At 39.7% G+C, this 19,123-nt stretch overlaps 1 protein-coding gene across 2 annotated transcripts in view; it reads right to left on the reverse strand.

Annotated features, from left to right (window-relative positions):
* The window catches only part of megf11.L (multiple EGF-like-domains 11 L homeolog), a 211,457-nt gene that overhangs the window by 61,453 nt on the left and 130,881 nt on the right, over nt 1-19,123 (reverse strand). For both annotated transcript variants that reach the window (XM_041586899.1, XM_018253298.2), the window contains exons 6-10: nt 17,199-17,445; nt 16,181-16,301; nt 15,174-15,310; nt 9,339-9,551; nt 7,678-7,852 (exon numbers count right to left, since the gene is read on the reverse strand). In XM_041586899.1, the coding sequence (XP_041442833.1) occupies nt 7,678-7,852; nt 9,339-9,551; nt 15,174-15,310; nt 16,181-16,301; nt 17,199-17,445 (893 nt within the window). The remainder of the gene's footprint in view (nt 1-7,677; nt 7,853-9,338; nt 9,552-15,173; nt 15,311-16,180; nt 16,302-17,198; nt 17,446-19,123) is intronic.

Consider the following 19,123-nt stretch of genomic DNA (forward strand, 5'->3'; position numbering starts at 1 on the left):
AGGATCCAGCTTGTCCCCTGTTTGTGAACAGGCTTTTTTGCTGTGCCTGCCACGTGGGAGCAAATTACCTCCCTCCAGCCAGAGAGGTATTTGGGCAGGTAGCATTACCTGGGGACAATAATGCTCTTTGGGGACTCTTTATCTGCCAAAGGAGGAGTGTGGGGCTTTGCCTGGCAGGGAGGTGCCAGGATAGGACTGCAACAGGTTCCCCAGGCTAGTGGGTCATTTTCTGTGAATGCATACATTTAACTGCATTGTTTTACTTTGCCTTTAAACTAGAGATGCACCAAATCCAGGATTTAGGATTCGGCCAGAATTCAGCCTTTTCAGCAGGATTCAGATTCGGCCAAATACTTTTGCATATGCAAATTAGGGATGGGAGGGAAATCTCGTGACTCTTTGTCACAAAATAGGAAGTAAAAAATGTTTCCCCTTCCCACCCCTAATTTGCATATGCAAATTAGGATTTGGTGCAGTATTTGGCCAAATCTTTCTGAAGGATTCAGGGTTCGGGGGTTCGGCCGAATCCAAAATAGTGGATTCGGTGCATCCCTACTTTAAACCTTATATAAAGTTATATTTGTTATTCAGCACTGTGTGTGTTTGAATGTTTTCCTAATGAAGCCACCCGCAGGTGTATTCCCAGATGCCATTAGGTAGAGGCACTGCTATGAGAGGGAATTCCCAGTACCCTTTCACCTTGCAAAGGGGACTCAGGACCTGCATTGGTATATGGTAAAAATTTACAAGCTTGGCACCAGGGAGGTCGCCAAGAGGGTGTTACATGTGTAAACAAGTTTTTTTTAGATTACATTGTGTTGAGTCTTCTATTTGCACTGCTAAACCAAAGCCACAAATAAAGTACAGGTATGGGACCAATTATCCAGAATGCTGTGGATCTGTGGTTTTACACATAAGGGATCTTTCTGTACTGTAATTTGGATCTTCATACCTTAAGTCTACTAAAAAATCGTTTAAATATTAAATAAACCCAATAGGATTGTTTTTCCTCCAGTAAGGATTAATTATATCTTAGTTGGGATCAAATACATAGTGTTATTATTTCAGAAAAAAAGTAAATCATTTTTAAAAATTTTAATTATTTGGATAAAATGAAGCCTATGGGAGATGTCCTTCCTGTAATGTGGTGCTTTCTGGATAACGGGTTTCCGGATAATGAATCCCACACCTGTACTCAATTAAATTACACGTATTCATTTATATAAATGCACATGGCTGCTGTCTAAAGCCTATCTGGTAACGCTCATCTTTTCTTACAAGCCTATTTGAATTCAGTCTGCAGTCAAATGTTCATGCTGCACAACGTCCTACAAACATGCTAGGTTGAAGTAGGTCATACATGCAGCTATTGGTATGCACTGATTGCTGTTAGGGTGGTCATACTCTGCTGCAGTACAAAGGCGGTGGTCATACATGGACATCAGCCAACCAGCAATCTCAGAGGCACCTGAATTACATGAGACACTGGAACACTATGCAGCACCTGAAAAATATATGAAGTGGAAGCACTTCACAAACACAGCCTTAGAAAACAGTATAATATTATTATTAGTGTGGATAACAGCATTTCTTTCTTTCTTTGTATTCCCATACATATATTATTATACATTTGTAATAACCGGTGCTGGCAGGGTAGTGAACAAGAACAGCAATTTGAGAACTAAACTACTTCTTCCAAGTGTTTATTGATCTATTAAAGGAAAACTATACCCCCCAAACAATGTAGGTCTCTATAAAAAGATATTTCATAAAACAGCTTATTTACTGCTTCATGTAAATAAACCATTTTCATAATAATATACTTTTCTAGTAGTATGTGCCATTGGGTAATCATAAATAGAAAATTGCCATTTTAAAAAATAAGGGCCGCCCCCTGGGATCGTAGGATTCACTGTACTCTCAAACATAAAAACAACCATACATGTTAGGTCACATGAGCCATTTAACAGACAGAGTTGTGTCTTTTGCTTCCACACTTCTTCCTGTTACAGTTAGAGTTGTAGTGTTTCTGGTCAGGTGATCTCTGAGGCAGCACACAGACCATCACGAAATGGTGGCTCAAGGCAAGAGATGTAAAAGGGCAATATTTACTTAAATATATATTCCAGTTTGGTAAGATTCTTTAATATGCCACTTAATATGATATGAACTATCTGTTGCTTAAAGGAAAACTATACCCCTCAAACAATGTAGGTCTCTATAAAAAGATATTGCATAAAACAGCTCATATGTAAAACCCTGCTTCATGTAAATAAACCATTTTCATAATAATACACTTTTCTAGTAGTATGTGCCATTGGGTAATCATAAATAGAAAATTGCCATTTTAAAAAATAAGGGCCGCCCCTGGGATCGTAGGATTCACTGTACTCACAAACAAACCAACAAACCATACATGTTAGGTCACATGAGCCAATTAACAGACAGAGTTCTGCCTTTTGCTTCCTCACTTCTTCCTGTTACAGTTAGTGTTGTAGTATTTCTGGTCAGGTGATCTCTGAGACAGCACAGATAGAGTCACGAAATGGTGGCTCAAGGCAAGAGATGTAAAAGGGCAATATTTACTTAAATATAAGTAGTTTGGTAAGATTCTTTAATATGCCACTTAATATGATATGAACTATCTGTTGCTTAAGTGTTCATTTTGGGGGTATAGTTTTCCTTAAAGTGTTCATTTTGGGGGTATAGTTTTCCTTTAAGACACTAGGGGTTATGGACACAGGACTTTCTGTACAATCTACAAAAGGTGCTTTGCAAGTAAAGTATCAGTTGCCAATGCCTGCTCCTTATGGAAGTGGTATGTGCTCATGTCTTGGAATGTCACAAGAATAAAGAAATGCTAAGACCCTGTTATCTACAACAATCAAATAATGGAACTGATCTGACAGTATAAACCAATTACTGACATTTTAGATTAAAGAGACAGTATACATCACTTTCATACCCTGAGTCCAATGAATAGGGCTTGTACAGGTATGGGATCCGTTATCTGGAGACTTGTTATCTAGAAAGCTCTAGGTAACGTTGCCCATAGTCTCCGTTTTATCCAAATAATCCAAATTTTTTAAAATTGTTTCCTTTTCCTCTGTAATAATAAAACAGTACCTTGCACTTCACCCAACTAAGATAGCATTAATCCTTACTGGAAGCAAAACCAGCCTATTGGGGTTATTTATTGTTTACATGATTTTCTAGTAGACTTAAGGAGTGAAGATCCAAATTACATAAAGATCCATTTTCCCGAAAACCCTAGGTACCGAGCATTCTGGATAATAGGTCCTGTACCTGTACTAAACATACTTTTTACAGAGGAAAAGAAGATAAAACTAATTACCTGCCCACTGAGAAGCCCTCAGATAATGAGGGAGCTTTGCTATATATATATATATATATATATATATATATATATATATATATATATATATAGCTATATTTATAAACGAAGGGGTGAAGTTCAGCGGAAAAAAACTTTCAATTAGTGCTTTATAATGCCAAAAATTAGGGTAAATATTTATTTATTTTAAAATATATGCAGAGCATTTTTTAACATGTTCTATTTATGTAGCAATGATTTTACATTGCTACATAGTAAGTTAGGTTGAAAAAAGAAACACGTCCATCAAGTTCAACCCTTTTAACTCTATTTTAACCTGCCAGTTGATCCAGAGGAAGGCAAAAAAAACATTTGAAGCCTCTCAAATTTGCCTCAGAGGGGGCAAAATTTCTTCCTGACTCCGAAATGGCAATCGGACCAGTCCCTGTATGTGCTTGGATCAAAATGTGCTTCCTACGACTCCCAAAAGCATTTATCTCTTTCTCTGTCATGTAGGATCTGTTATTTATGTGTAGGCGCATTGTTTTGATTTGAAAAGATGACCAGTCTCATTAAAGAGCTGTAGAACATGTTGCCACTATATAAATTAAGGGGAAGAGATTTGACAGCTAGGAAACAGATGATAAATAAAAATTTACCTTTCCTAATTTCCTCTTATTTTGGCTGTATTTTCTGCTTATTATATCCAAAACTCTGTAATATTTAATATTTAATAAAAATCTACAAAACAAGTCTGCTCATGTTTTTTAAGCTTCCCGGTGAAAATGGAACGCCTGGTTACCTTAGACTATAATATGTTTAATATGTTATTTTGATTGCCATGAAATAGCCATGTGCATAAACCTACCACTTCTATTCCCCATACCACCATCTATATTAACCACAAGGCACAGTGCCCAAATATCTGTCTATACAGATCAATGAATGAGTGGAAGGCTTCCAAACAACACCTGCTTAAACCAAAAGCTTTCCACAACATGACACAGACAAGAACTTGTACTTGCTAAAAGCGGCTGGACAGCTTGAGAGCGGACATTTAGTGGCCTTTGCACAATCCTAATTAGAAAGGGTTCCAATGCAATGAGGATGTAAGGAAGCTGCCAAGCTCCTACCGGTTGGAGGGGGGGGGGGGCAATGAATGACAGGTCACTGGGATTAGTGGGCAGCTGTACACGAGACCTATTGGAAATAAATCAAGAAGATAAAAGCCTCATTAACAAGGCACAGGGACATTGATTAAGGCCGGTTAAAGGCCACAGACATACTGACGGGAATCAGATGAAGCAGTTCATTTATTGGGAGGGAAGAGTACAGTATCAGCATAGAGCAGAAAACATAACGCAGAATTAAGATGTTAAAATTGAAAAGTACTTCAGAAAACATAGAACAGCACAAGTAGTAACCAGAAAATGGATCAGCACAAGAAATAAGAACTAGCAAACTAGAAAGGGATCAGGTAAGAGAAAAGATACAGGGAGACATGCAAGGGCAAACAGGCAAGAGAGGTAGAGACACGGGGGTCGATTTTTCAAAGAGTGAAGTTAGAGATCTCCACAGTCCGCAGAGTGAAATACTACCTCTCTCCATTCATTTCTATGGGATTTTTAAAGGTGTACTTATCAAAGGGTGATAGTGAAAGTTCACCATATGATAAATACGCTTTTAAAAATCCCATAGAAATGAATGGAGAGAGGCGGAATTTCACTCTGCAGACTATGGAGATCTCTAACTTCACTTGATAAATATACCCCCATGGAGTTTTAGAAACGACAGATAAGAACAAAAGATACAGAACTGCAAGAGCAGAGCAGGAGACAGTACAAGAAAGGATCAGGGAACAGCAGAGGAAGCAGCTAATGGACAGCTTGTGGATTCATGTTTGGATGTGATCACAGAACTCTTTAGTAACATTTAATATCCATATATTTTACATCAGAAAGTACATTATTTCCTTTATTATACACTGATGTTGGAGAGCAGGACTGGCTCACAGCTGGTGGTCCAATTCATAATACAAGTCTTTGGTCGGGTTGAGGTCAGGACATTAACATACATATAATAACTTAGTCATAGGCTAAGACTAAGTGCCCATAAGGCACGAAATGCATAATGCCACCCTCTGAGATGTTCCTTTTTGGAAGCAGTTGAAGAATATATATTGGCCTTCCACAGTAAGATGCTCTCTAGATGATTAAACTGAAATACAATATGGAACACAATATGACCACCCAGGTGATCTGCTCTCTTGGCATCTGGGCCAACTATCATATCGTATCCATATCAGGCTATCTTACTGAACTCTGAACAGATATTGGTAGGGGAGGCCATTGCTTTTTGTCCAATAGACCAGCCATCCTGGTCATTAGTAGTAGTAGTAGAAGTGTGCCAAACATCAGAGAACAAAATAGTAAGCCATAGAACTTTGGCCTGCTCTGACCGTTTTCACAAGACTTTCACTTAAGCTGCCCATAGCTGTGCAGATATATCATTATGTCCAATGAACACTCGTTTGTTGCAATCTCCCGGGCCTACCACTAACCATTCAGATTTAATAAGGTAGTAAAAATAACAAATTGAACAATGTTCATGCCATTAATTCAAAGACAGCAATCGAACAAAAGTTATGTCTGACAAATAGTACTGATAGTCACCCACTGATATCGTCAGATAGGCGACACATGCAGAGATATAATCGTTAGCCGGCAGAGATCTTCTAACCTGTCCGATCAGTGGCGGAACTACCGGGGGAGCAGGGGGTGCGAGCAGGCCAGGGCCCGCACCCCCTCAGGGCCACCCGGCCAGTTCCGGGTGTACGGAGGGGGGCCCAGCTGAGCGTCCTGCGCCAGGGCCCGCCCCCCTCTAGTTACGTTTCTGTGTCCGATCGACTAAACAACTAAATGTCGGGTCGATACACACATGGTCCAAAAATCGTACGAAATGAAGATTCGTTCGACTTTATCTTTACATATATGGCCAGCTTAACTGTGGCCAAGTCCTCATGCCTTGTACAAATCTATTCTCCAAATACTTCTGGAAATCAGCTTGGTTGTGAAAGAGAGGCAGTTGGTCAATATGTCTAATATAAGAGAAAGGAAGCAGCAGACTTTTCTCATTTGTCTGGATTGCAGGGTAGTTGGTCTGGCAGATGGGATGAAGAGTTGGAGGATAGCACAGTCCGCTCCTCAGAATGGAGGTGGCATTTGAACTCCGTGGGCTGTACTGAAGGATTTTCTGCAGCTGCAGCATTTTCTGAGCCAGTAGCTGAGCCTAGCAAATAAACATGAGTGTCCTGTGCTCCGGACTTGTTATGATTTAAGAGGAGGGGGCAGACGCCTTACAAGAACTAATGAGGCTGCAGTCAAGGAATGGGGAAGAATCACGGAGCCTAATATTTTTAAAAGACAATGCAGACCACACTGCATGAATACAAGGGTTTACAATCTAAACTGAAAACTTCAGGCAAAGAAAAGCATCATTATGAACAACCTCAACAAAAGAGTCCCCTTAATATAAAATATCACAATAGAAGGGACAATCCAGACTTATAAAGGCAAACTGTGCTAGAGGGCACATCTCATGAAAATTATTTACTGTTAAACTTTGTTTAGGGTCAACTGGGACAAAATGTCATTTAAGGCCATGTAACGAAATCATTTCGATCCCACGCAGCTAATTTCCATCCTTTCCATGAGATCAGTGCAGTTATGAAACCAAAGCAGGTTAATTATAAAAATGTGTTACCTCCTTCATTCAATGCGCAAGTGAAATACTGGATTTCACAGCTCAAGAAATAAAACAGAGCTTCTCAGAAAAAAAAAGAATGCATATACCAACATGGCTTTGTTGTCAACAAAGCCGTTGGTGCACAAAATGAAATAAAGGGCACAGAAAAGAAAGTGCTGAAAAGGTTTTTATTTTTATAGAATTACAGAAGGTGGCTTCCATGCATCAGAAAAGGCCAATGTAACAATAATGGAATAGTGCATTCATCAAAGACATAAAAGAGGCATCTTTGGCACTTGAGGAAGGTGATAGTCCTGCAGCAGGGGCAACTAGTGGCAACTACAAAGGGGATTATTAATCCTGCTGCAGAGGATTGTTAAAATGGGGCACGTGTTTGTGGTTAATTTAGCTACATAATAATCTTACGGCGTCTTAAATAAACTAACCACTGTAAATTATTTCCTTCCATGTTTATTACTTAAAGTGCAATTTTGCTTTTGCGAGGCACATCATACATTTGACATAGATAAATATGTAAGTGGATGTGCTGTGAAGAAGAGCCACAGAGAATGAGATGCATACAAATAAAGTCTTCTTACCGTGTACCCTGGAGCACAGATACACCTCCCAGTCATACTGTCACAGTCGGCGCCATTATGGCAAGAGCACAGCTGTTGGCAACCCTCTCCATAGAAGCCTGGCCGGCAGGGCTCCTCGCAGTAAAGTCCACTCCAGCCTGCCCTGCAGGTGCATTCCCCAGACAGAGGGTGGCAGCTAAGAGTGAAGTGAGAGAGAGACTTGTCAGAACAGAGCTGTGGGGTGTGCAAGAGAACTAATTAAACCAATACATCCTTGTGTCAACGGCTGGCCACGAAGGGACCCCACTCCCTGCAATACATTCGCTCGCAGTATCCCTGCAATTCATTTATCTGCTGATACCCTGCTCCTGAGGGAGAAAATCTATTATTTAAATGTTCTAAGCAAAGAGATGATTTCAACCATATGGCATATGAATGTCCTTAAATAAAACAAAGACATGAATATGAAATACTTGAAGGGACACTGCCCCCCCCTCTTAGTCCCCACTCCTGACACATTTTAAGGATGGTTTATTCTAAACATTGTAGTAATTAAAATGGTTCATTTTCTCATTGTTTAGAGTTCTACAAATACATATAAAAACCTTATCTGTTTAGCGACAAATAATGCTCGCTTATGCTCCAAAAATTTAATTTCACAAAAATATTGTTTTGTTATCTAGTGTTTGTTCAGCCGGTAACAGGAGCAGCCAGCATGGAGTTCATGCGCTCATCAGCATGATCAGAAGTAAATTAGTAAGGGGGTTATCCTGCTGAAACTTTGGGTCAGAAAGGACGTTAAACCTTCAGTACAGGTTCCCAACTGTTTTCTATAAAGGGATACAAGAATGGATGAAAAATGTTGGGACGTGAATCTTACTGCAGGCTTGGGATAATGCCATATTTATCCGAAATTATGATTACATCAGCAAATTCCAGATAAACACATTTATTGTTTAATGCAGGGAAATGAAAACAAACTGGGGGGTTGGTAAAATATTGTGTATATATATATATATATATATTGCACTTCTTCTAAACTGCCGCTCCCAGCTAGCACTAGAAATAACAAATTTATATTGAGTATGTTCTGATTTGTCTACTGTATATGTTACTCCAAAGTGATGACTTATATTGTTAAGCATACTATGAAATCTGTTTGCAGGCATGGCCACCCATTCTATAGACTTGATCTGTACCCCACATCACATCTCACATAGAGCTGGCATCTCACACCTTAAGGGTAAGGACACTAGCTAAGATTCGGGGAGATTTAGTCACCTGGCGACAAATCGCCTCTTCTTCGGGCGACTAATGTCCCCGAAAAGCCTTACTGCCAGCTACAGTCTAAATCGCCTGCGGGATGGTACTCTGAGTGCTTCGTTTTCCAAAGTCGCCTGAAGTTGCCTCACGAGGAAACTTCAGGCGACTTCGGAAAACAAATCGCTCTGAGTGTCATCCCGCTAGCGATTTAGATTCTAGCCGGCGGAAGGCTTTTTGGGGAGATTAGTCGCCCCGAAGAAAAGGAAATTTGTTGCCAGGCGACTAAATCCTCCGAATCTTAGCGTGTGCCCTTACCCTTAAAACTGAATATGAATTTATTCAGCCGTACAATTGTATATATCAAATGCCCTTCTACCAATAAATTGTACAAAAGGGATACATTTTAAGCAACAACATACCCACGGGTATTGGATAGATTGCACGGGCAGTTTTTGTTGCACTTGAGGCCATAAAGCCCTTCTGGACACACACGTTCTTCACAGAGGATTCCTTTGAAGCCAGGTTCACAAAGGCAGGCGCCATTGATGTGGTAACACTTAGCTCCATTCTGACAATCACATCTCTCTGCACACTGGAATCCATAAGTTCCAACCGGGCACTCCTCCTGGCATCTGCAGGGCATACAATCATTATTATCATTAGTGATGGGCGAAGCCATGGCGAATTTGCGAAACGGCAAAAAATTTGTGATACGCATTGAAGTCAATGGGCATCAAAATTATTACCAAATTAAAAAAGTACCAAAGAAAAATAACACTGAACAATTTGTTAAAAAATATGAATACCTTTAAAAATTAGAGTTTTTGTAACAATTCCTAGTGTACAAAAACACCAAAAACCTCTAAAAGTTGGAACTGATTTAAAATGGTCCAATAAGATAAGCATACCTCCCAACATTCTGGAAATAAAAAAAGAGGGATAAAATGTTTTGACGACCCCCATTTTTGTGGCCACACCCCCCTAATTACCATGTTAATTTTACAAAATGTTATATGTTTTTTTCAGTTATTACAGTTGATAATGAAGGTGAATTGCCCTTTAAGCTGTGGGTCTAACTTTTCCCAAGGGACCGCCTTATCTAAATTGTTACAATTACTTATTTGCTTATCTCAAAATTGTTACAAATGTATCTTAGTTCTGGGCTCTCTGCCAAAAGCCAATTAAGTTAGAAACTCTGTTTCTTTTTCTGGCTGTTCAGTGCAGAGTAAGTCAGGACTTTCCAGTACAAACGTGGGACTGCGGGTTGAGCTGTCAAAAGCGGGACTGTCCTGCCGAAAACTGGACAGTTGGGAGGTATGGGATAAGCGCAGCTCCCATTGACTTCGACAGGACCTCGACAACTTTTACCTGGTGAAGTTTTGTATTAGTGGTTTTCGTGGTTTTTACACTTAATACATCTCAAACTTTTAGAGCTTTTAAAAAAATAGGAAAACAACAAATCTTTAGAGGAAAAAAACCAAATTTGATTGTTAGTAAATGGGCCTCTTGATGTTGACACAGAAAGTACCAGAATCAGTTACATCATATTCTGATATACGGCAGGTACATGGGTGACTCAGGAAATAATCACAGAATGTTCAAAGCATTGTTAATGCATAACATGAACAGGATACTTTTTTATTATGAGCATCTGGGTTTTTCGAGAGAATATGTTCCATTTTTTTTTTTTATAAATTACTGTTATTTAAGAGCAGAGTGTTTTTGTCTATATGAACATCACTATCTATAATACGGAGCTATTGATGAGATTTTTGTGTATAGAGGATCAGACGCTGTGGCTCTTCTCCTCCTGTGTGCACCGTGCCTCTCCTTCCAGCCTGGCTCATTCTGTCTACATGGGGAGTATGACCAGTGAAACTCGCACCTGCTGGGATCTGGCACAGATATACAGAGCTAGTTGGATCTGACACTGCTGGAAAGAATTGGGGAGGGGATGAACAGGTAATGGGTGAAAGTTATATTTGGCTGGTAACTCTTTGTGCAGCTCGACTGATTTCTTGGCTAGATGTAGCCAGGGGCATAACTACAGAGGATGCAGACCCTACGGCTGCAGGGGAGCCGAGGATGTATAGGGGTCACATGAGGCCCTAAGTCATATACAATTTCATATACAATTTCCAATTTGCGACTGGATCTAGCACTTATAATATATCCCAAATACCTGTTTGCTCTATCTGACAGTGGTAAAGCTATAGTCTTACAATGGACGAAGATCTATACAATGTTTAGTTATGATTGCCACCATGAGCATACTATTTAAATAACTTCACTTGAGTAAATGCTATAGACGTCAGATACACAGGTAATAATCTCAGCCAAATTCTTATGCGGAATACGAGCTGGGCTAACACAAGCAGACAATAACATGCAGGTGGGTCACCGGCCCCTACAAAACAGCAGAACACTGTTCCAAAGAACTAAAGTTTGGCAAATGGAGCCCTGAATGTTAATCTTTTGTTTTAATAAACAATGTCAGGGCTTGTTTCACACTTTCTGCTCTGCTGAACGCTTTTGACACTAATAGAAGATTAGACCATCCTGGGGCAACAGTGAAAATCAATGCAAAGTAAAATATACTTTCAAGTAGCCATTTTCTGTTGTTTTCAGATAGCGTATCCTGTGTGCTTATTTCCAAGCTTTTTGATAAGCTTAAGAAACACAGCTAATTCACCTAACCTACGCTCACAATATGGCAAATTACTGGGAACTGCAAGCCATCCAGCACTGAAAAGTCATATTGAAGATTTTGTTAGAGGGATCAATTTCTAACCCATATATTGTTAATACTGTATAATAGTACATGAACCCACACACAGTCACAAATTCCAACGCTCATTCCCAAAGAAACATTAAACACCAAATGTGACATTTTTCTCAGAGGCTATTTTTGGCTTCCAAATGTGTGACAGTAACAACAGGATCTGAATAACTCTTTGACTTATGTGCTGTTTGTGTAAGTCCTACTGCACAGTGCTTCAGTATATGTTGGTGCTGTTGAAATAATTTCTACAGTATGTGGTATCAGCCTCAGCTTTGTTGAAGCTCGCCAGAACCCAACATATTCCTGTACTTCTACTTCTTATGTTTTTTGGGTTCTGGGTTTCTACAACCTAGTAGCCAGCATGTAAGTGCAGATGCAATTGGGAACTGTGTTTTAAGTACAAATGATATATTCTAGTTAGATGTAGGCTATGATGTAACTAAATATTGGTCCAAACTCCGACCAATTGGTCCAATTTCAGATGCAGGATATATCTCCTAACTACAAGCAGAGCTAGCTGCATTGCTAAGACTGGAATGTACATCAGATAGACAATAAGCTGATATTACTTGCATCTAATGGACCTACCTGCATGTGAATAGTTGCTCGTACACTTGTCTGTACAATACATAAATAAATATAGTTGGTTGTGCAAATACACTTTTTTTCTAGCTGTTGAGAAAGAAGGCTCTAAATGAGCAGCCAATATCCTTCAGATATGTCCCTCGAACAGTTCACAAGTAGTTAAGCTATAAGGATACAGCAAGTGGAAATTAAATATCGACGACTCATGTCTTTCCATAATTAGCTACCCTCTTCCTCTAACAAACAAGTGATTCTGCAAACTTGTTTAGTTAGAGATCAAACAGCTTAGCTTGCTAATGAATTTTATACAAACACCCTATTAATGAACACAAGAGATAATCACAGAAGGATGGGGCCATTTTCTTGCCACATCTCCAAGTATTCCCATAACTCACTCAGCACGTCTGTCTCGGAATCCTCTACTTACTGTGTTGCAGCACTTTTAACAACACTAACTTCCGTTCTTCATTTAACTTGCTGCCTTGTCTTAATCCTGTCTAAGAGGCACGGGCTAAACTGAAGATTTTTGGGTTAAATAACGTTGAGTCCAGATAGTCAACATCTTTGCTGTTAAATAGTTGCCAAAAAGACTTTCAAGGGCTCCTCAAGAGTATCAGTGTGGATATTCACTCTAACAGTACAAGCAGCTTTGCCTTGGCAACAAACTCTGTGCCATTGATATAAAGTGGGAGTCCCTAAACTTCTTTACTTACGAACAACATTCCGATGTAAAAAGAGTTGAGGAGCAACACAAGCATGAAAAATGTTCCTGGGTGCTTTGCTTGGCCATTTGGTAGCCCCTGTGTGGACTGGCAGCCTACCGGAGACTCTGTTTGTCATTACACCTGGATTTTATGAAACCAAAATTTACCTTTAAACCAGAAATTCAAAATTAAGCACCAACTTTGAGGCCACTGGGAGCAACATGTTGCTCATGAGCCAATGGTTGGGGATCACTGGTATAGAGAATGTTATTGTATTACTCTTAGTTGCAGGAGATGGAACACACTTATGTAGACTGTTTTATTGTTCAAATAGTTTTACCATACCAGGGAATAATACAGCCTCTGTCATTGTCACATAACAACTCAGTGGGTTACATAATGTTAAGGCCAAACAACCAACATTCTGTTGGGGATACTCAATCAAAATGTTGAGTATCAGTTGGGATATTCACTCTAACAGTAAAGGTGGCTTTATCTTGGGAACAAACTCTATGCCATTGGTATAAAGACTGGCTTTGTATTGCATTGCAAGAGATTACACATTTTGTCCATGGGCTGTCTAATTGTTATTGGGAATAATACAGCCCGTGTCATTGATTTAGACAAACTCAATGTTGAAGGCAAGGGGGCAACATTCTTGCTTGGTTTCAAGGGTCTCAGTCATTGAAGCCACATGGCAGAGTGTCAGTAAAGACACTCACTAACTCTTTACCTCGGAAATGAACTCTATACAACACAGGGAATTTTGAACATTTAGATTGCCAGACGAGCAGACCATACATGCCAACACTGGCATACCAAGTCAGCGGCTTATTAGACTGCATATGGGACCAAAATGTCAGCCTACTGCTGATATCACATAGCGATGAGGAAGGTAATAAAGTTCTGCCAGACAAACAGTCTATGTTGATCCAAGGGCCAAAGATTGAATCAGTCCAATTAGTCTAATACTTTTTTTTTGTTTCAGAAACATCTAAGCAGAATTCTCTGTTTAAAACTTGGCACTACTGAGCCACAGTCTGAACAAGGAAAAATAATATTTACCCAAGTGCTTATGGATGTGGGTGTTAACGTAATTTTTGAAACTACATGATATTGGGCTTACTGCAAACAATGAAGAAGAAGAAAAACGAACTATTCATTTTATTTAAAACAATAGGCCCAGAAGGGAAGCAGAACATTATTCCCTTGCATTTTCATTCCATTGCTTAAACCATGTCCAATCAAAACTGTGTTCTATATTAGGGCACACACAGATATTTAGTTATCTATAGTATATCACATTCTGAACAACTAATTATTGATTATTTAAACAAGAAAGAACTAGTTAAACAAACAGATCTTTGGCATAAAGCAGGCACCAAATTGTTTGTTCTGTGTTGCAGATCTACAGATCCCCATGTGTAATTTGTCCCTGGGCACTGTAGGCAGAGTTATGAGTGTAATAAGCAGACTGGTATTGTATTACTCTCAGTGGCAGGAGATGGAGCATTCTTACATAGGCTGTATTATTTTAGATATAGTTCTGCAATACTAGAAATTAATACAGCCTCTGGCATTAATTCAGACAAACTCAGCACTGTAATGCATGGTATACAGAACAACCTTTAAATGTGGCAAGTGATTCACTGGTAACATCTAACTAGCAAAACAGCTTTTGTGTAATAGCAATATCAAACACCGTGCAGTGTGCACCGACAGCTTTCTAATTTATAACAACCAGATCTTTATTTCATTGTAGCATCCATTTGAAAGTAATTCACAGTGGCACTTTGTTGTTGGGCCTCGGTGAAACACGAGAATGGTGCATGAAGTTGGGCACAATATTCCCCATATACTAAGTATATTACATTTAAGATTCATAATTACAATGTAGTTGGGATTTAAGCATTCCCTTTCAATAACTGTAGGGTACAAAATGTACACAAAAAGCTCCAGCTCTTAACAGAAAATAACATTTCAAGCCACTGGTAAGTAATGGCACTAAAGGTCATAAGGTGCTGATAGGAGTATTAGAAATTGTCATTACAAAGCATGGAAGGTGAAAACAATTATTATCCAAAGGTCATATCCTGGGGCACTAGTAGGATTTGAACCCTTGAATAGCTGATGCAGAAAATATTCTAACCACTAGATGGCTGTAGAGAAATGCAGAGATTTACCTCTCTCCTGTGTATCCTGCTGCACACTGGCACCTTCCACTCAGAGGATCACATTGGCCACCATTGTGACATTGACACTCCTGACTGCAGTTCATCCCAAATCTCCCATTAGGACATGGCTGAGCACACACTGTACCCTGCAACAGAGAAGGAAGTATGATGCTCCACATTGCTCCAAACATGGGGACACGTTTACCAAAGAGTGAATTTAGAGCTCGCAACAGTCTGCCAGAGTGAAACTCCTCCATTCTCTATTCAGTTCTATAGAATTTTTAAGAGTGTTTTATCAACGGGCGAACTCTCACTTTCAATCATTCATAAATAGCTCTTTAAAAATCCCATAATACTGAAAAGAGAGCAGGGGAATTTCACTCTGGCAGACTGCTGCGAGCTCTAAATTCACTCTTTCGTAAATATGTGCCATGGTGTACTAAAGTTCATAATGCGGGAAAAAAATTCCAATTCGGATTTATCAGAGAATAAAATTAGAGCTCACCACGTCTCCATCCTCTGATCATTCCTATGGGATCTTTAGAAGCATATTTATCAATGGGTGAAAGTTAAGCAATCACCATTTGACAAATACACCTCTAAAAATGAATAGAGGATGGATGGGTATGCCTGTGGTGAGCTCTAATTTCACACTTTGATAAATCTTTCCTTAAATTTTACACAAAATGTGACAAAATGGAACTGATGAGGGCAAATACATGTCTTGATAGTACAGTATGCCATACACTGGATCCCTATACATTACAGGACACCCTTGCTCCTCTGTGCACTGTGCTTTGCATCTCATTCGCATTTTTTAATAAGAACAAAGGGGTGCATTGGAGCCAGGTGTATAAAACTTGATGCAAATGGCTGATACTCCTATTGTTCATGATGTGTTGGGATCACAATGTAATAGGTTACAGTCTGGGCTGTGCATGTCATGTTGAGAGTTGAGGTTTATAGTCAGTATTTGGTACTGAAAGAATAAAATGAGCATGTACAAGATAACTTACTGTCCATCCTGCAGGACATGAACAGTCTCCGGTCACATGGTGACACACACCACCGTTCTGACAAGGGCATCGTAACTCACAGAGTGCTCCATGACTCCCAGGTGGGCATAACTCCTCACAACTATAGTAGAGAAAAAAATCAATTGCAATTTCCAGAAATGGATGCCTTTATCTAGTGCATTTACATTGTATCCATCATCTTAAGCGCTTTATTTCTTTATTAGTATCTGTGTGTTTTTCTAACTACTGTTAGGCTAATCACCCACCATGACATATATACAGTAGATGTCATCTTCTATATGTTATAGTTAACGCTATTTATTACCTGTAACGATGCTACTGTTTAGTCCATCAGGCTTGCCCAAAATGCACCAATGAAAGCTATTTTAGTCAGAGCCACACACAACTTGTGACATTTTGTGTGTGTACCCTGTTTCTTCTGTATGGGCAAAACACTTAATCTCTTTAAAACCGAAAACATTAGCTTTTAATTATAATTCTGTTGCCGTAATAATAAAGCAATTGCAGAATAATGCAACTTTGGTGTGATGGATCAGCTCGTTCGCATTCCAACTTCATTAAATGCTAAGGGATGTTATTTACAAGTGCCCCAGATCTAATACTGTAAAGGCCCCTATACACGGGCCGATAAAAGCTGCTGACAGGCAGAGTCGGCTGCTTATTGGCCCGTGTGTGGGGCCATCCGACGGGCTCACTCGCTAAAAAGCCATCCAGCCCCTTCTTAAAGCTATCTAATGTATCAGCCTGTACAACTGATTCAGGGAGAGAATTCCACATCTTCACGGCTCTCACTGTAAAAAAAAACCCTTCTGAATATTTAGGCGGAACCTCTTTTCTTCTAATTGGAATGGGTGACCTTGTGTCAGCTGGAAAGACCTACTGGTACAACTTTAGTTACATTACTTGGCTCATGTATTATTGGGTTGGTACAATGCAAAACGTTTAGTACTCCTAATCAAATTCTTTTGCTGGATTTTAACAGACTCTTGGTACTCACAAAGCTCCTGTGTATCCGGGGGCGCAGTGGCACTCGCCTGTCCTGTGGTCGCAAGTTGCCCCATTCTGACACTGGCATCTCAGTTGACAAGCTTTTCCATAAGTGCCAGGGTCACACCAGTCTTCACAGCGCCAGCCTCTGTAGCCATCTGAGCAGACACAGGCACCAGTGATAGGATTACACAGAGCCTCGTTTTGACACTGACATCGGTTACTGCAGTGTGGTCCCCAGTGTTCACTGTCACATCCTGCCAAGAACAATGCACACAACTAAACAGACAGAACACATATAAATACAACATACTATTCCAAAACAACTGTTTTCTGTGTTTCTGTATTTTGCATGTTTTATTGCAAAGGTAAGTAAAAGTAAGTTATGTCACACAGCTAAAACTTAGGGTTAAATTTCCCTTTATAACCCAACCACTAAATTAATCTGAATTGGTCAACCCTTTAGCTGAAAACACTTCTAGGGCAGAGACACACTCAGATTCGGGGAGATTAGTCGCCCAGCGACAAATCTCCTCTTCTCCGGGGCGACTAATCTCCCCGAACTGCCTCCCGTTGGCTAGAATGTAAATCGCTGGCATGATGGCAATTGGTGCACTTTGTTTTCCGAAGTCACCCAAAGTTGAACTTGGGAAAACAAATCGCTCCGATTGCCATCCCACCATCGATTTACATTCTAGCCGGCAGGAGGCAGTTTGAGGAGATTTGTCGCTGGGCGACTAATCTCCCTGAATCTGATTGTGTGTCTCTGCCCTAAAACACATCTGAATACATCAACATGCAACATGTGACGCCCCATCTTTAGAAACAGCACCCATGATATCCTGAGAGCTTTGCATTCCCACAATAGTTTTTTTTTTTTGCCTTGTCTCATTCTTTGAATGGAAATATTGCAAGGATAAAGGTGGCCATAGATGCACAGATCGGCTTGTTTGGCAACATCGCCAAACGAGCCGATCTTTTCCTGATATGCCATTAACAAACATGCCAATATCGCTGGTAATCTGATTATTTGGCCGTATCCGATCCGATTACGATGTGCAATGGGCTCCAGCGGGATTGGCCGGGTCAAAATGAAAGCTGACCAATCGACCAATGACCGATCTCCGCCGGACGAAACTTGTCGGCACTCTCCACACACGATCTGAAAATCGTACCAATCCTCGATTCTTACGATAAGATCTATGTGTCTATGGCCATCTTAAACCCTGATGTGGAGATGCATAGATTTCAGCATAGCTGCAAATTTAAACATATGGTTTTTTAAAGGGGCTAGGTTTAAATGGAAGGCTTGATTTTTACCATTCTGTTTTATGGCAGATAACATGCTCTACAAGATTTATTTATTATAATTGACTATGCACACCTCTGTCATTGCTTAAATATAAAATGGAAATGTGAGCCCTAAAGTCCATACCCACAGACATTCTAACCTGCATTTCAGTGTGCCGTGGATTCTCATGTGTTCTATCACGTGGGTCTGTACACATAGGGGCAGATATAAATGCTGAAGCCAGAGAAATATTTTTGAAAAGATTATTTTTTGTGATGTCAGGTCTAATATAGACCCAAAGTGCTGAGCAAAATCAGTAAGATAAAAAAGCATGAAAATCCAAACAAGATAAAATATAAGTAAAAAAGTATGGAATTTTAATCTTTTGTCATGAATTGGATTCAAAACCAAATGCCTGGCAGAATTGAATCCAAGCTCGTTGACTTTAGATCAAGTGATTACAGAAACAGCTGTTTTTTTTAAACCCAGGCCTTTGCTAATTTGCATATGCAAATTAGAATTTGGATTTGGTTTGGAGGAATCGGGAGGATTTGGTATTTAGCTTAAACCTGGGAAAAGTGCATTTGGTGCATCCCTATTAGATAAGCCAGTGGGCATTGATATGTCATCTATTTAGAAACTGC

This window comes from Xenopus laevis, chromosome 3L (assembly GCF_017654675.1).
Source record: "Xenopus laevis strain J_2021 chromosome 3L, Xenopus_laevis_v10.1, whole genome shotgun sequence".
Taxonomy (NCBI): domain Eukaryota; kingdom Metazoa; phylum Chordata; class Amphibia; order Anura; family Pipidae; genus Xenopus; species Xenopus laevis.